This window comes from Melanotaenia boesemani, chromosome 10 (assembly GCF_017639745.1).
Source record: "Melanotaenia boesemani isolate fMelBoe1 chromosome 10, fMelBoe1.pri, whole genome shotgun sequence".
Classification (NCBI taxonomy): Eukaryota; Metazoa; Chordata; class Actinopteri; order Atheriniformes; family Melanotaeniidae; genus Melanotaenia; species Melanotaenia boesemani.
Genome location: NC_055691.1, coordinates 9487365 through 9502818, shown reverse-complemented (window position 1 = coordinate 9502818; position 15454 = coordinate 9487365). Strand labels below are relative to the sequence as shown.

Here is a 15454-nt window from a genome sequence, read left to right as displayed (position 1 = left end):
TGGAGTGTGTGCTCTCCTGATGTCTCAGTCTCAGTCCACATTTGCATTTGACAAGAGGTCTTTTGTTGTTTGGTTAATTGCAAATGTTCTGTTTGAGACATGACACCACTGCACATACACACACACACACACACACACACACACAGACAGAAACTAGCAGGCCTTGGTCACATCATCAAGGCTGCAGAGAAATGAAGAGAATTTAAGAAGAAAGTGGTTTAAATTCAATAACATGACTTTTATAGACTCACTCACTTCTGGTGAATGAAATTAAGCTAACCTGCTAACTTTAGTTCAGGAGCAAAGCCACACCTCCACCTACACCAAGTCATCACCTCCATCACACTTCTACCTCTAATCACCTGCTGAGTATCTTTCCTTTCCTCATCCATCCATCCATCCATCCATCCATCCATCCATCCATCCATCCATCCATCCATCCATCCATCCATCCATCCATCCATCCATCCATCCATCCATCCTCTCTCCATTTCTTCCCCTTCCCTCCTCCCTTCATCCATCCTTGGTCAGTCAGCCATCATCCTCCTCCCTCATTGATTCATCTTACCATCATCTTATCATCTCTCCCTCATCCATCCTTCCATCATCGTCTTCTACTTTAATCCTTTGCACCCTCTCGATTTTTTTCTTGTTTCTTTATATTTCATTTATTTGTCGTTGTTTTGTTTTTTTTCCAGCTACCATCTGGTGGTCCGAAGTCGGTTCAGGTCACTGACATCCTAAGACAAAATCATCCATAAGCATCGCATCAGAAAAGTACCCAAAGTCTAAATCATGGATCACGTTTTAACTGGAACTCTTCACAGTTTCTGCATCCATCCAGTCTATCCATGATGGAGACGCTGGCTGACTGATACTGATGACCTGTCAGACTGGCAGGCTGGTTTCATGGCTGCTTAGCTGTTTGACCACCTGGTTGGTAGGTGTACTGAGCAGGCAGCTGGTAGGCTTCCTGACTGAGTGGGTGTCTGGATTCCTGCCTTAGTAGTTGGTTGTCTGGCTGGCTGGCTGGCTGTGCGCCTGGTTGGCAAGCTGGCAGCCTCAGTTGTGTCCCAAGCCAAGCCCCTACACCCCACCAGATCTTAATTGGGTTAAGTTTGTCCGCCACAGATAACACTTCCTCTTTCTTCTGAGAGTACGAAAACAAAAAAGTGGCCTGGCACTAATGACGCTCTTTAACGGGGCCCTGTTCTCTTTAGGTGGAGGAAAATTAGGAAGAAGGGGGCGGGTTCCCTGCAGAGGGAGACCGCTGGGGGAACAGTGCCATTGTTAGGAGCTAAGCACTCCATGAGAACAGAAGAAAGAAAGTGGATTTGGTTTTTTTGCTGTAACACTGTCACATTGCCAGCGTTTCTTTTTAACAACCCCTCATGACTGAAGCAGGCTCAATCCACAGAGATGGAGACACACAGGAACACAAATGTGTCATTGTATGATTGCACATGGGTTCTACACACACTTTGTCACTTTTTTTGTTCAAAACTAACACAAAGAAATGTTTTTCCCCCTCCAATAGATTCAGAAGACGTTAATAACTGCTTTCACTGTATTTTTAAACTGAACAAATGTGGGTGTGGTGATGATGGAGGATGTGGGTTCAGTGTTGGCTGTGGTCATAGTGAGGTTTGTCAAGATAAACTTCCCATGTTGTAGTTTTAATAAAAAAATAATTACATACACTCATCGGACACTTTGTCAAGTCCACCTTACTGGCACCAGGTTGGATTTTTTCCTCCAGAACTGCCCTAATTCTCAGTGTCATAGATCCAACAAGGTGGTGGAAACATTCCTCAGAGGTTTTGCTCCATATTGACATGACAGCATCACACAGTTGCTGCATCCATGTTGAGAATCTCTCGTTCCACCACATCCCAAAGCTGCTCTACTGGATTGAGATCTGGTGACTGTGGAGGCCGTTGGAGCCCAGTGAACTCATTGTCATGTTCTAGAAAGCAGGTGAAGAAGATCTGAGCTTTGTGACATGGTGCATTATCCTGCTGGAAGTAGCATCAGAAGATGCTACACTGTGGACATAAAGGGATGGACATGGTCAGCAACAATACTCAGGTACACTAGGTAAGTTTCCTTAAACTCTATGCTTCTGACCTGTTTTGATTAATTATAGTCATAATGCACATTTCTAGAGCTGTTATTGACCTGCAGCGTCCCAAAGCTTCACTTTTTTTTCCCTAGAGCATCACATTAAAGTTACATTTTCCTTGCTACGGGACTACCTCACACACCAGCAACTGGATATCAACACACTCTCCATTTTCAACGAGCAACATGGCAAATTTATCAGAGATGTGCAAAAGGACATTAAAAAGTTACAGAGGAAAAGAAAGAGAGGAAGAGACAGAGCAAGAGATAAGACGAAAGTCAGCGTCAGACTGCATTTTAATGGCTGGAGAGATTTTAGAGAGGAGATAAGATGCAAGACGGACGGTGAATAAGCTGTCGTTAGGGGACACCAAAGTGTAAAAATCTGTCAAAGTTTAGTAGTTTAAAACCAAGTTCTGTTGGTACTAAGGTTGCCAAGAAAATATCCCTCACACCATTACACCAGCAGCAGCCTGACATGTTGATCGAAGGCAGGATGGATCCATGTTTTCATGATGTTTCCACCAAATTCTGAGCCTAGCATCTGAATGTGGAGCTGAAATGGGCGACCGTGTCCATCAGCAACAACCATTCCACATTCAAAGTCACTTAAATCCCCCTTTTTCCTCATTCTGGTGCTCAGTTTGAACTTCAGCAAGTCGTCTTTATCATGTCTCCATGACTACATGTGTTGATTTGCTGCCATGTGATTGGCTGATTAGTATTAGTGTTAACAAGCAGCTGAACAGGTGGACCTGATAAAGTGACCAATGACTGTATATATATGAAAGCTTGGCTTCATGCTGTTTGTAATGAAATAAAAGTCAAAGTAAATGTATTAATTATTACTTTTATTTCTGTTTTTAATTTCTGGTTGTATAAATCCATAATCCCGGTCAGCAGCATGACTTTAAGAAGTTCACAGACACCTGTGGCACTTAAAGAAACACACAAATACCTTTTTAAAAGACCTTGCAGTCAGCAACTGAAGCTCAGCCAAAAGTAACAAGCCTGAGAAAGGCTCAAAATTAATGTTTAGTCAAATGTTGATCTTTTTCTGTGTCTTTGCTGAATATTTATTAATAACTGACTGGAGGCTAAGTGTTCTCCCTTGCTTTCACCTTTGTATGAGATAATAAATGCAGCTTATTCAAACACAAACACCACAGGCTAACTCTTACCAGTAAGCACAAAAAAATCACAAACACTCCCCCCAAATCCTTTTGTGCACTCAGAAGCATTCATACTTGAACTAAACTGGAATTAATATAAGTTTGGAGTAATGCAGAAAGCTATACTGCACACATGCTGAAACCTTTTTGCACAGCTTTGTGTCAGTATTTATATCAGTTACATATCTACTTAACAACAGACAATATGTGGGGAAAAAGTAACGAGATGTAGGGATGTTGGCTGCGGAGGGGAGACCTGGTGGAGCTGGCAAGTGTTCAACACAGCAGAGCGAGAAGAGAGGAAGCAATGAAGGAGGAGAGGGTGCTTTAGGCAACATAAATATAACATGAACTTATCCACCAGTGGCAGGAGAAAAAACAGCACAGAAGACCCATGTTCAGGAGCACTTTGCTCACAGACTGCAGCAGCTATATCCTCAGGAATATCAGGTTTTCATACCTGGGAGATGGAGAGCTGAATGAGAGAGACTGTTGTAGAGACAGTCAGCTCTCAGCTGTGTCTGACCCTGATAATGCACTCCCAGCTTCTCATTCTCTTTTTTTTTTTTTTTTGGCTAAGGATGCTCACACCCTGCACACTATTGTCGCCGGAGACATGTCACAGTCTTGTCCAGGGATGATCGGTCCTCCAGGGCTGCAGTCCTTCAGGTTATAGATGTTTTCTGCTGCAGCATCTAAATCAGATTAATGGATCACATGCTTGGGAGGAACCTGACAACAAGCTGTTGAGAAGAGCCATTTAATTTGAGTCTGGTTTGTCAGAGCAGGGAATCATCTAAAGCCTGCAGGAATGCAGCCCTGGAGGACAGGAGTTGCCCATCCTTGTGGATGTCAATCAGCCTGCGAGGTTCGAAACAACAGTGTGTCGGACAGAAAAGGGGTAGTTTGTGGAAGGAATAATAAAGAGAAGAATAATTCTTTTACATTTTTGATCAATGTTTTCATACTGTTGAACAGTAAAACAGCAGCCTGGCTGATAACAATAAAGTCACAGGATACAAATAAAAAAAACAAACAAACAGCTAATTAATCTTAGCCAGATGGAAATATGTGGACTGGGAGACGTTCTTGATGTGGAATAGAAAACAAAGGAGTTGTAAACTCTAGTGGAAAAATTGACAGTTTTGGTTTCAACGAGAAGCAATTCAGTTTTGTTGAACTTGAGTTTAAGGAGATTACACATACACCTGTGTACGTGCTGAGACTGATGTTATTTATTTATTTATGTTTTTTTTCAATATTTTTTCAATATTTAATTTTTTTTTTTTTTGCTGTTATTTGAGGTATTGTATGTCACTATGGTGTGGAACTTTATAGAAAAAATAAAGAAACAAATTTAAAAAAATGAAAAAAAGAAAAACAAACAAACAAACAAAAAAACCCCAGGATTTTAACGCTCCAAGTCATTATGTTTTTGCTGTTTTTGTTTTCATCAGATTTTTCTAAAAATCAATTTAGAAGCTGAAGCTTCTAATTCCTGTCAGCATGCAGACATGATCTTTCCAGGACAGACTCAGCTGTCAGATTATGAGGCTAAAATTATTAAAATGAATGTATGAATAGATACAGCAGCATAAAGGCCGACCAGAAGAAGAAAGTAGAATTTATTACTAACAGAACTTTGTAGAAATAACACACAGAGAAACAGTGACCAAACCTTTTCTCATCTGCACATCATTCTCTCAAGTCTTTGCTTTCAGTAGAAAAAATATTAGCATTGAAACAAACACACAACAGAAACTATTTCCATATTTCCACTTTTTCCTCATTTTCAGTTATTTCTGTTACTATTTGCCTGCTATCCTCACTAAACCAACTCCAGCTCAGCTGCTTTTTGGTGCCACCGTGCATCAGAAACATCTTCTTGGTTTCATTCCAGCCATAGAGAAGCATTATTTTTCTTCTTTTTAGACACACATAGAACTTTCCGTGCACTGGTTGATCTTTGGCTGCTCCTGATTGGACATTACCATCAATCTAAGCTCTCTGATTGGTGGAAAGTTTGACAGGAAGTGGCTTCATCATCATATCCAGGTCTAAATAGAGGTCTCTTAGCAACAAAGCAACAAACTTCTGTAGATCACCTAAAAGGTAAATTATCCATCACAATTTACCCCACAGTGTTACACACTACCGTTTCTGAGAAACTGTTGATAATAAAAGCAATAATGCTCGGGGGCTCCAAGAGTTTTAAGGGTTAATTCAGCAAGACAGTGGCTAAAGGAGGGAGGTGGGAGGGAGTAAGTGGTTTACTAGAAAGATAGAGCTGGGTGTCATCTGCAAAGCAGTGAAAATGTATTGTATGTATAAAAAATATTGTCAAAGGAAAGCAAGTGGATAATGAAACGAAGGGTCCCCAGTGATAATGGGGGAGGGGTGCAAGGTGAAAGATTTGAGTCGGATAAATTGAGTGCTGCCTGAGAGGTATGATTTAAACCAGTCTAAATGGGTGTGAATAAAACCAATGGAGAGAAATCTTTTGAGGAGGATTGTGTAATATGATGCATTTGCCTCAAAATGCCTTTATCTGAACAAACTTGTTTGATCATAGTGTTTTTTTTAAATAAAATGTCCAATCTTTTCATTCCTTTCTCAGGCATTGCACTATTTTACATTTCTCTTATACAGAAAGATTCTTATTTTTTCCCCAAACTTAAGGGAAACTGGGACTGCTTAATAATGTGGAACAACCGCCTCATGTAGTTTCTCTTTAATTAAGCTCACCTAAGAGGCTAATTTCAGTGATCTAAACAGACGGGTGAAACAACACAAGTTAAATCGAACAAGGAAAACCTAAAACACAAATGTTTCATTAACTGAAATCCTGAACATGGCAACCTTCTGTTCTCTAGTAAATCTAGAGATGGTTAAAACGAGGAAGCTAATTTCACAAATGGGACTAATTAAGGTAAAAATTATTATTAATATTAAATAAAGGAAATTAGAAGTTCTCTCTTTTTTGTGAAAACTAAGTTCAAATAATAAAAAAAAAAAACTACTTGTTTTCAGTTTAATCTACCACCTGAAAGGAGAATTAACACCATCAGAAAATAAAACACAGCAGCACACGCGCACACACACACACACACACACACACACACACACACAAACACACACACAAACACACACGGGGTATGTTTAATATATGTGTTAATCAGGTGGTTTTTACAGAGAGAGTAACCACAGCAACATCTGGAGAATGTTTTTTATTTTTTTTATAAAAATACACTTCTGGCACCTTGTTTTCTGTCTTTCAGATTCCACCTCACTGTAAAACCCACCGCTGTTAAGGTATGAAATCTTTAAGCCAAATCCCCATTTTGGAGCCGTGATGGTACATCTGCCCCTAGTTTATTCCATTGATGTCCTGTCTGTATCAATTCCCACTGCATGTCTGTTGGCGGACTTATTCAGTGGCTGCTACTTGATGTTCTCTTGTTGTGTGTATAAAAAAGCCAAATCCGTGTGGAGATGACAGAGGGTGTAATCGGCAGCTATGTGATTCAACAATAGGGCTCTTAGAAGCTATTCAGAGTGGGGCCTGTCCTTGACCCTTAAGGAGCTTGTAATGTGGGTTTTTTTTTCCCACTCTTTGTGTTTACCGGCAAAAACGAGGAGGGGCGACAGGGTTGGAGGGAGGACCAACCACCGAGTGAGGGCTTTTGCCCCTCCATGCCAGTGGCAACATACTGGGGGAGCTTTGCATGTGCATGCACACACACATAGAAGTGCACACAGTGGTCTCCTGGCGTGCGCTTGTTTCATTTGGAGGGAAGGGTGAAGGTTGGAGGGTGAGGCAGAGGGAGACAAGGGAGGGGACGGAGAGTGCAGAGAAAAGAGCCCCCCACCTTCCCGAACCCCAGCGGGGGATCAATCTTAAAGGCTGCTCTGTCTGTCCATGGGAGGATGGGATGGGGCGAAGGCGGGGGGAAGGCTCAATCTGCGGTCCTGCTGGTCAGCACAGGGAGCTCCACGTTGCCCAGCTATCCATGACAACCAGAGCGAAAGACAGGAGAGGGAAAGTCAGACGGAGGGAGAGAACATGGAAAAGCTCAGCTGCGGTCAGAGAGTGCTCGGCTGGAGCAAAGAGGCGAGAACAAAGCACCCAGTGATTTTCATTTTTCCCTCTTTGTTTGCTTTATATTGTCCACAGACGTGTCCCTCTTTTCTTCACTGGGAATAAAAGAGGCTTCAAAGAAGACACGGGCACACACAAGCATGTAGACATAAAGGCACACACATGTGTGGCTAATTGAATTATGTGTATACAGTGAGTAAGATGGTTTATTTTCACTCTGCTGTTGACGTGAAAGCAGCTCTCAGAAGGGTCACAGCATTTCCAAAGCACCAGAGCAAAGGCCAGTGGATGACACAGAGGCATTTTTAAGGAAATGTCTCAGCAGACTTCAAACCTTTGAAGTTACATCACTGCTGCACAAAGGTTCTGCTCCTCGTTGCTCATGACAGGAGAATTTAATGTGGTCTCAATCTAAAGTGCGGAAAATGTACATTATGCATGGATAGGTTCTGCTTAGTTGGAATGAATAGGCTTAAAGCAATCCTGTCAGAAACTGTCCTAAAGACATTAATCCAACACATTTAAGTAAAATGATAAGCCCTCATAAAAATGTTAGCATAATGTTGGCTGTTTGAAAATTAAGGTGGAATTTTATGCAGGAAAATAACCATTAATGACATAATTAATCCATTAATGATTTCTGCAAGAACAAGTAGCATAGTCTTTCAATATCTGGACTAGAATAATTTACAATATACACTCACCGGACACTTTATCAGGTCCACCTTCTAGTACCTGGTTGGACCCCCTTTTTCCTCCAGAACTGCCCTAATTCTTGGTGTCATAGATCCAACAAGGTGTTGGAAACCTTCCTTAGAGGTTTTGCTCCATATTGACATGACAGCATCACACAGTTGCTGCATTCATGATGAGAATCTCTCGTTCCACCACATCCCAAAGCTGCTCTGTTGGATTGAGATCTGGTGACTGTGGAGGGCGTTGGAGTCCAGTGAACTCATTGTCATGTTCTAGAAAGCAGGTGGAGATGATCTGAGCTTTGTGACATGGTGCATTATCCTGCTGGAAGTAGCATCAGAAGATGCTACACTGTGGTCATAAAGGGCTGTGGTTAAACAGGCCACATTGGCGGTAAAGTCCTGTTTCCACCACGGGGTCTGGCTCGGTACAGGACAGGATGCATTTTTTTGCATTTTCACAGACAGAAACTTCTTTGGGTGCCAGAATATCTCTTCCGACTTTTCTACTTATTTAGGACCCTTCCGTTGGGGTCCATTCTTACTGATCCAACGCTAAAGGGTGGAGCTTGTCACACTGCAATCCACTGGCTGGTCAAAAGAATTGTCACTTCCTGTGCAACTTAGCAATAAGAATAAAGTGGGAACAGGTCCATGATTAAATAAACAGAGGTTTTTTTTTTTTTGTTGTTGTTTAAAATTCTCCTCCTTTATTTCTGTGTTGCCTTCTTCCTCATAACCACTCAAGCAAGTCTTTGCACCACGCTTTTATGTATTAGTATCATTCCTGGGTACGGCTGGCTGGGGAAACACAACAGAGATCAGACTGTACCAAACCGTCCCGTCCCAACCTGAAACCTTAGTAAAAATGGACCTTTGGGGTTCAAAATGTGGCAAGAAAACCCCCACCAGCAGCCCAGTTGAACCTTGGTGGGAACCAGTGCTTATTTGACTTCCTGTTGCCTTTCTGTCATCTCCAACCAGTCTGCCCATTCTCCTCTGACCTCTGACATCAGCCAGACATTCTGGTCCAGACAACTGCTGCTCACTGGATATTTTCTCTTCTTCAGACCATTCTCTGGAAACCCTAGAGATGGTTGTGTGTGAAAATCCCAGTAGATCAGTAGTTTCTGAAATACTCTGATTATACAAGACCATGTTTCTCTGCAAAGCCAAGACCTGAAGCTGCTCTGGAATCATGGCTAGCTCACACTGATCTGTGTCTCTCTTCTGATCGAGTTCTAAAATCCTTGTGGTTGAAAACTATAGTAGTGATAGGTGGCAGGGCATCGAACACGACACAATTCTTTTTTTAACCAGACTTAACTTCTGTCACATGATAAGTCTCTGCTGCTGCTTTGTGGCCAAAGAGGCGTCGTATGTTCTCTCCACCTTTTAACTAGATTCTGCTCAGTTTCCTGAACAGACCATAGTTTCTTTGCCACAATCTCCATTATGTTGCATTTTTATAATGTATCATGTTTCCCTGTCATGTTTCTTGACGCCATCTCTTGGACTCTTATTGGCTAAAGTTCCTCACAAACTCTTCCAAACAATCTAACAAGCTAGATATTTGACACTGGGATGAGATTTTTAAAGCTTTATTTTTAAAACGGCACAAATCACATGTATGAAGTAATCACACCGGCTAAGTTTGCATAGCTGTTTCTGAGTGACATTTAATAGAGCTACAAGTGTCCAACCCAGTGGGACTGCATGGGGAAACTCGTTCCACAGTTTAAGAGTGATGTTTCTATATATATTTTTTCTCTTTATCTCAGCAGCTTCAACAGAAATCTAGAAGGTGTCTTCACCTGGTTTAGGTAATCTCACACAATATTATCTGTCGGACCTCTTAAAGATGAGATGGTGCATCTCAAGGAATAATAATAATAATAATAATAATCAATAAACGGCTGGGCCTGACGTCAGAGGAAGAAAACCATTCAACTTGTTAAGAGAACACAAAATGTCAGCAGTAATGGTTTCAGGGAGCATTGGTGCATGGGAAATTGCTAAACAATATATGCAGGTTTCGAGTCAACAAATGACATCTGTTTTTTTCTTCCAGTGGAAGTCTTGTTTATGTCAGCAAGACAACGCCAGAACATAACATGTGAATCTATGTGATAAACTGACAGGCCTGCAGTCCAGACCTGCCAACCTTCAAAAATATTTGATGTAACATGAAATGAAAATTTAGAGACTAAGCTGTGACTTGGCACCAAAACATTTAAACTGGGCAATTCAATTCAGTCCTGCGAGGGCTGAATTCCAGCAGGTTTTCAATGTATTCCTGCTTCAACACACCCGAATCAAATTAAATGGATCTAACAGCCTATAAAGTTTTGCACAATGACTCATTAATTTAAGTCAGGTATGCTGGAGCAGGAAAACATGGAAAACCTTCTGGACTGCATCTCTTGTAGGATCAAGTTGCCCTGATTAAAACACATCAAGGAACATTTTTGCTGGTTTATAATTCAGCATTTGTGTCAATTCAACTTCCATGAATTAAGGCTAAGGCTGTTTGTGACTGACTGCAACAATTTGGACATGACTGAGTCTGATAAAAACAACAAGTAAAATCATTGGTACAGCAGTACTGCTGATTTCACAGGATCTATCCCAACAAACCACCCTTAGACACCCTTGTCCAACACCTAACATCTGAATACTGAGCTCAGGTAGAAGGTACAGGGTCCCTTTTTGTAAGTATAATCGGTACAAACATTCATTAATTGTTCTGCCAGTGAAACTCATTAATGAGGGAATATTTTGATAGAAACAAGTGAACAGGAAATCCTTGAGGCTATGTAGATAACTGTAAGCCTATATATATATATATATATATATATATATATATATATATATGTATGTATAAATGGGTATTTGGTGAGTGAAATGGATGTGTTTGTGTTGTCAGTGCAGCAAAATCCTCCAAGACAAAATTCTCCCACTGGAGACTAATAAAGATACTTTGATTACTGCACTTTTATCCAAAATTTGTTGAAACCTTGTAAAACAAGGAGACTGATTTTAAAACTTATCAATCTCAAGTTTTGGATAAAGACAGCTGCAGCGCTGCTGATAGCTGTTCTTTTACAATGTGTGTCTACAGTTAAACTGTAGCATCACCATATTGTCTTCCACAGATCACACACTTAGAAACTGGTTCTCATTAAGAGCTCTCTTTTTATTTGTCAGTGAAAGTAAACGACAGAACCTCTTCCACACAACATTTCAATCCAACTCCACATTTTCCCTCTGCCTTCTCCTTCTGAACTCTCTGGGTCCCTGTTGTAGTTGCGCCAGTTGGCCACAGCTGGGGGCTGTTGCCTTACCCAGTCCCTGCCACCCCTCTCTCTCACTCCCTTTCTCTCTCGCTTTCTCTCTGCCTGCCCAGCCTGCCTCTCTGCCTCTCTGCCTCAGCCAACCCGGGCTGTGCCGAGCTGCTCCCTGCGGGATCAGAGCGCTCCCCCGCCGGGACCCTTCTCTCACATCCCCCTGCTGGGACGCGGCTACATTTCCAGCCAAGCACTGCCTGCCTTGGCTTTATTATGTGTGTCTGCGCCGCAGCCCCGCCAGCAGAGGCAGGCAGAGGAGGAGGAGGGAGACTGGTAGCCAGAGTCAGGACAAAGAAAAAGCAGGGAGACAGAGGCTAGCGAAAGGTTAGGCTGGTTGAAATTATTAGGCATCTATTAATACCGGACACTGAGGAAATATTAACAAAAAGAAAGCGTGGGTTGTACAAGCAGCATACCCCACAGGGGTGGAAATACAGGGGAAGAGCGCAATGTCCATGCCACCAGCGTACCACTACCACAGCTTAGAGTAAAATAGCGGGACGGAACCCGGGAGGCTGGTCGGTTCGGCTCGGCTCCTGGAGCGAGAAAAGAAAACTAAACAAAAACAAAAACAGACAATTTCACTTAAACTAAAGAAGCTCTGACGAAGACGAGAGGAGCGCGCGGGGGGAAAGAACCGATTTCCAAAAACACGCTCCCCTCACCCGGACAGTCACGCGCGTCTGCTGTGGCATCGTCACGCTCACACTCGGACGGTGCCGCTGTCACATTTCCTTTTTCTTTTTTTCCCTCCCATTCAACACAGCCGCGGGACCTTGCTCAGGTGTTCTGACACGCGCGTGGGCGCTCGGAAAGAAAGGCAAAAGCCGCGTGGAGAAATTAAGCAAAAATATCAAGGTTGTCGGCGTTGCCGCAACCGGAGAAGTTTCACCCCGTTCAATTCTACAGGTTGCGCGAGCCTTTGGTTACCGCGTGCGAGAGAAGGGGAACGTAGCGGAGGAGCGGAGCGGCACGGCGCGGCACAGAGCGGTGCGGTGAGCTCGGTGGCTTTCGCCGGACTCGGGACCGCCGTTTAACTCACTCACAGGCTGAAGCTGCCGCATTGCAACAGGCGAAGAAGCAGCAGCGAAGTGGTGGTGGAGGAAGAAGAAGAGGAGGACGCGTATCCCGGCCGTGTCCGCCTGCATGGTCAGCTGAAAACACGGAGCGGAACGAAAACAACTAATAAAAAAGAAGAAAGATTAAGAAGAGCGGCTCGACGGCAGAGATGTCCAGACGCAAACAGGCCAAACCGCGCTCCGTTAAAGGTAAGAAAGAAAGCTGCTGGTTTGTTCACCGACACTTTTCTCAGCAAAAAACAAGGAGCTGGATTTTCATACCCAACTCTTCTGCCTCATGTTTGCTAATTTAATTTTATTTCCTCCCCAAAGAGCTGTAAGCAGTCAGCAGTTTATACGACGGAGGTAAATTCAGCCTCATACCTGGACAATTAGTTCTTCAGCCCAGCTTTATTGTTACTTCACTAATTGCTCGTAATTGGATTGGATTTAAACGAGATGCTAGTTTAATTTTGACCGTGCCGCTTGTTTCAGGCTGTTATTTTGGTTTATGGATAATGGGTTTTAATTGTCAGCGCGTGACATCGCACCAACTTGTTGTGATTTACTGAATGAGCTCGTGTTTGTCTGAATTATCTCAATGATGTGGTACACTTCCTCCCCTCAAAACGGAAGCTCCTGTTTTATTTAAGCAGCGACATTGGGCTGTTGATACTATGTTTAATGATCAAAATGTCATTCAAAAGAATAATTTTATGCATTTTTCTTGAACGCATTTGGCTGCATGTACGCGATTAAATAATTATAGACATTTTCATTTTTCTTAAAAGAAAATAAATAAATAAATAAAAACACCAGGTGGAAGATTAATTCTTATATTCAAAGTATTGGTCTATAATTAATGGAATGTTTTAGAATTAAAAAATACGACAGTTTGTGCCATCAACATGAAGTGGTATTCATTGCAGTGCATGGGTGAGTGGGCATCATACATAGGGGGTGCATGTGGTGTCCTTGGCCTCTGTGTTTCCTTTATAGAACCCAGATGGGCAACAGGACTGGCTGACCATGTGGTCACCACCACCACCCCCACCCATCATTTCCTCAACCATGAAAGCTTTCCTGTTTGTGGCTATCCAGACTCCTTACCCAAGCTGGGTTGTTACTTTGATTAGCAGCATCATCCCTGCAGACGATTGTCCTTCTGATTCAGGGGTTGATTTTTTGTCCCAGTAGTTGCAAAGGCTTCACTTACAGTTCAAGAAGTACTGACAGAATGCATCATTATGTCCCATGCAGGAGGGTTATGGTAGGCTGGAGGATTTGATTGGCAGTGATAGCCTACAGATCCCACAGCCTCTTTAGGAATCTACTGTAAAACTTGGTTTTAGTTTTCACTTGTTTCATGGGACCCATCATGTAATAAAAAGACTTATCTGATAATATGTGCGTGTTGTAATGTATAAAGTTGAGTTTTATGGAAACTAAATGGGATCTAAAGTATAAATCTAAAGAATCTAAAGTACAAAAGGTTTTTGGATATGTTCTGGAGGTAGATGTGGTAATATTGAGTGTTGGTGCCATGGTTTCCATTTTCTTTACACTTTTTTTCATAAGTAAAAATAAATATTTATTTATTTATATGTTGGCCTTTAAATGATGGAGTTCATTTGGTCCTTTTTCAGACGGTTGGTTAAATTTTTGCAAACTAAAGTGAATATCAGGTTGATTTGTGTAATATGTGAAGGATGGGTGTAGATGGTTGCTATTGCCCCCTGCTGCAGCGTTGTTGATGCTTAGTGCAGTTTGTTGGACAGAAAGTCAGCCTCGGTGGACCATCGAAGCCGTCTGTCCGCCGCTGCTCTGCCATTGCTCTGTGAGTGTGCGCTTATGCTTGCAAGATGAAGCCTTGTGTGTCACAGAGGCCGCCAGGTCTCAGCAGCTTGGATAACCAGAGCTTAGCTTTAGTCAGGCAGCCAAGCGAAGCAGAGCAAAGCAAAGCCGAGGCAGACGACCACCACTCTGTGTTTGTGCTGCAGAGGTAACGCGGCCCTCGTTGTCCAGCTTGCAAAAAAGCAGAGTGCGTGTGTGTGTGTCTGTGTGTTTGTTTTTTTTTGTGTGTGTGTGTGCTCATCTGTGTGTGTACATGTATTTGCTATCTCCCGTCCACACCTTGTCCTCTCTGTCAGCTTGGCAAGATCTGGCTTTGGAGGAAGATGGAGGAGAAAAGAGGGAGGTGAAGGGCGAAAGGTGGAGAGAGGGGAGGTGTTTGGGGGCAGTGCAGCAGGTGAGGGGCAGGATGGATGGAGGGAAGGCAGGCTGAGGTGAGCATCACCAGGGGATTATCTGTGTTTTCATGTTCTCCTGTCTTTCACCTGCTCACCCAACTCTGACTGGCTGGCTTACTGTCCAGCCAGGCATACCAAAACAATAACAAAGAGCTGCAGAGTCCCACCTCATCCTTCTTTCCTGCTGGATACTTGCACAGACTCACGACGGGCCTCTTTATCGAGTGTTGGTCGACGCACCAGCCTGTCATTATCATGAAGATGGAAAAGATCTTTTAGTGCCTGGTACTTGTCACAGTGTTTGGCAGAGAGAAAACAACATTTAAGTTTGTTTTTAGATGACATGAAGTCTTTTTTGCTGTTTGTAAAGACAGTAATAATGGCCATAATCCAGTTTGCAGTGAAGTTGTTGCATGCACAGTTTGATTAGAATTTCTCTTGCTATGACAAGTTGACAGAAAGTTCTGTAGCATGTTGGCTTTTATGAACATTTTTAAGTTTACAATTTTAAAGCAACACTACTGACATTTTTTTTGTACTTTGGTGCCCCGTAACGACGGCATCCTTCTTGCATCTTGTCTCTTTCTGACATCTCTCCAACCAGTACAAGTCAGATGGATGTTGACTGTTGTCTCATGTCTTTCTCTGTTGCTTTCTCTTTCTTTCCCTCTCTTCCTCTGATAATGTCCTCTTGGCTTTCTTTCAGCCAGTTG

At 42.6% G+C, this 15454-nt stretch overlaps 1 protein-coding gene and 1 long non-coding RNA gene across 9 annotated transcripts in view; one reads left to right on the top strand and one right to left on the bottom strand.

The window, feature by feature from the left end:
* Positions 1-2652: 2652 nt before the first annotated feature.
* Positions 2653-13614, bottom strand: LOC121647843. The gene is made up of 3 exons (XR_006011895.1): positions 13603-13614; positions 10751-10757; positions 2653-2835 (listed from the first exon to the last, which is right to left on the bottom strand). It is a non-coding gene; the product is annotated as an uncharacterized LOC121647843 (long non-coding RNA).
* The window catches only part of znf423 (zinc finger protein 423), a 177248-nt gene continuing 173347 nt past the window's right edge, over positions 11554-15454 (top strand). For 6 of the 8 annotated variants that reach the window (XM_041997579.1, XM_041997577.1, XM_041997578.1 and 3 more), the window contains exon 1: positions 11555-12702. In XM_041997579.1, coding sequence (XP_041853513.1) covers positions 12663-12702 — 40 coding nt within the window. In that variant the 5' untranslated portion in view covers positions 11555-12662. Of the gene's footprint in view, positions 12703-15454 lie in introns of all 8 variants that reach the window. The other 2 variants (XM_041997584.1, XM_041997582.1) reach the window with 2 other exon arrangements.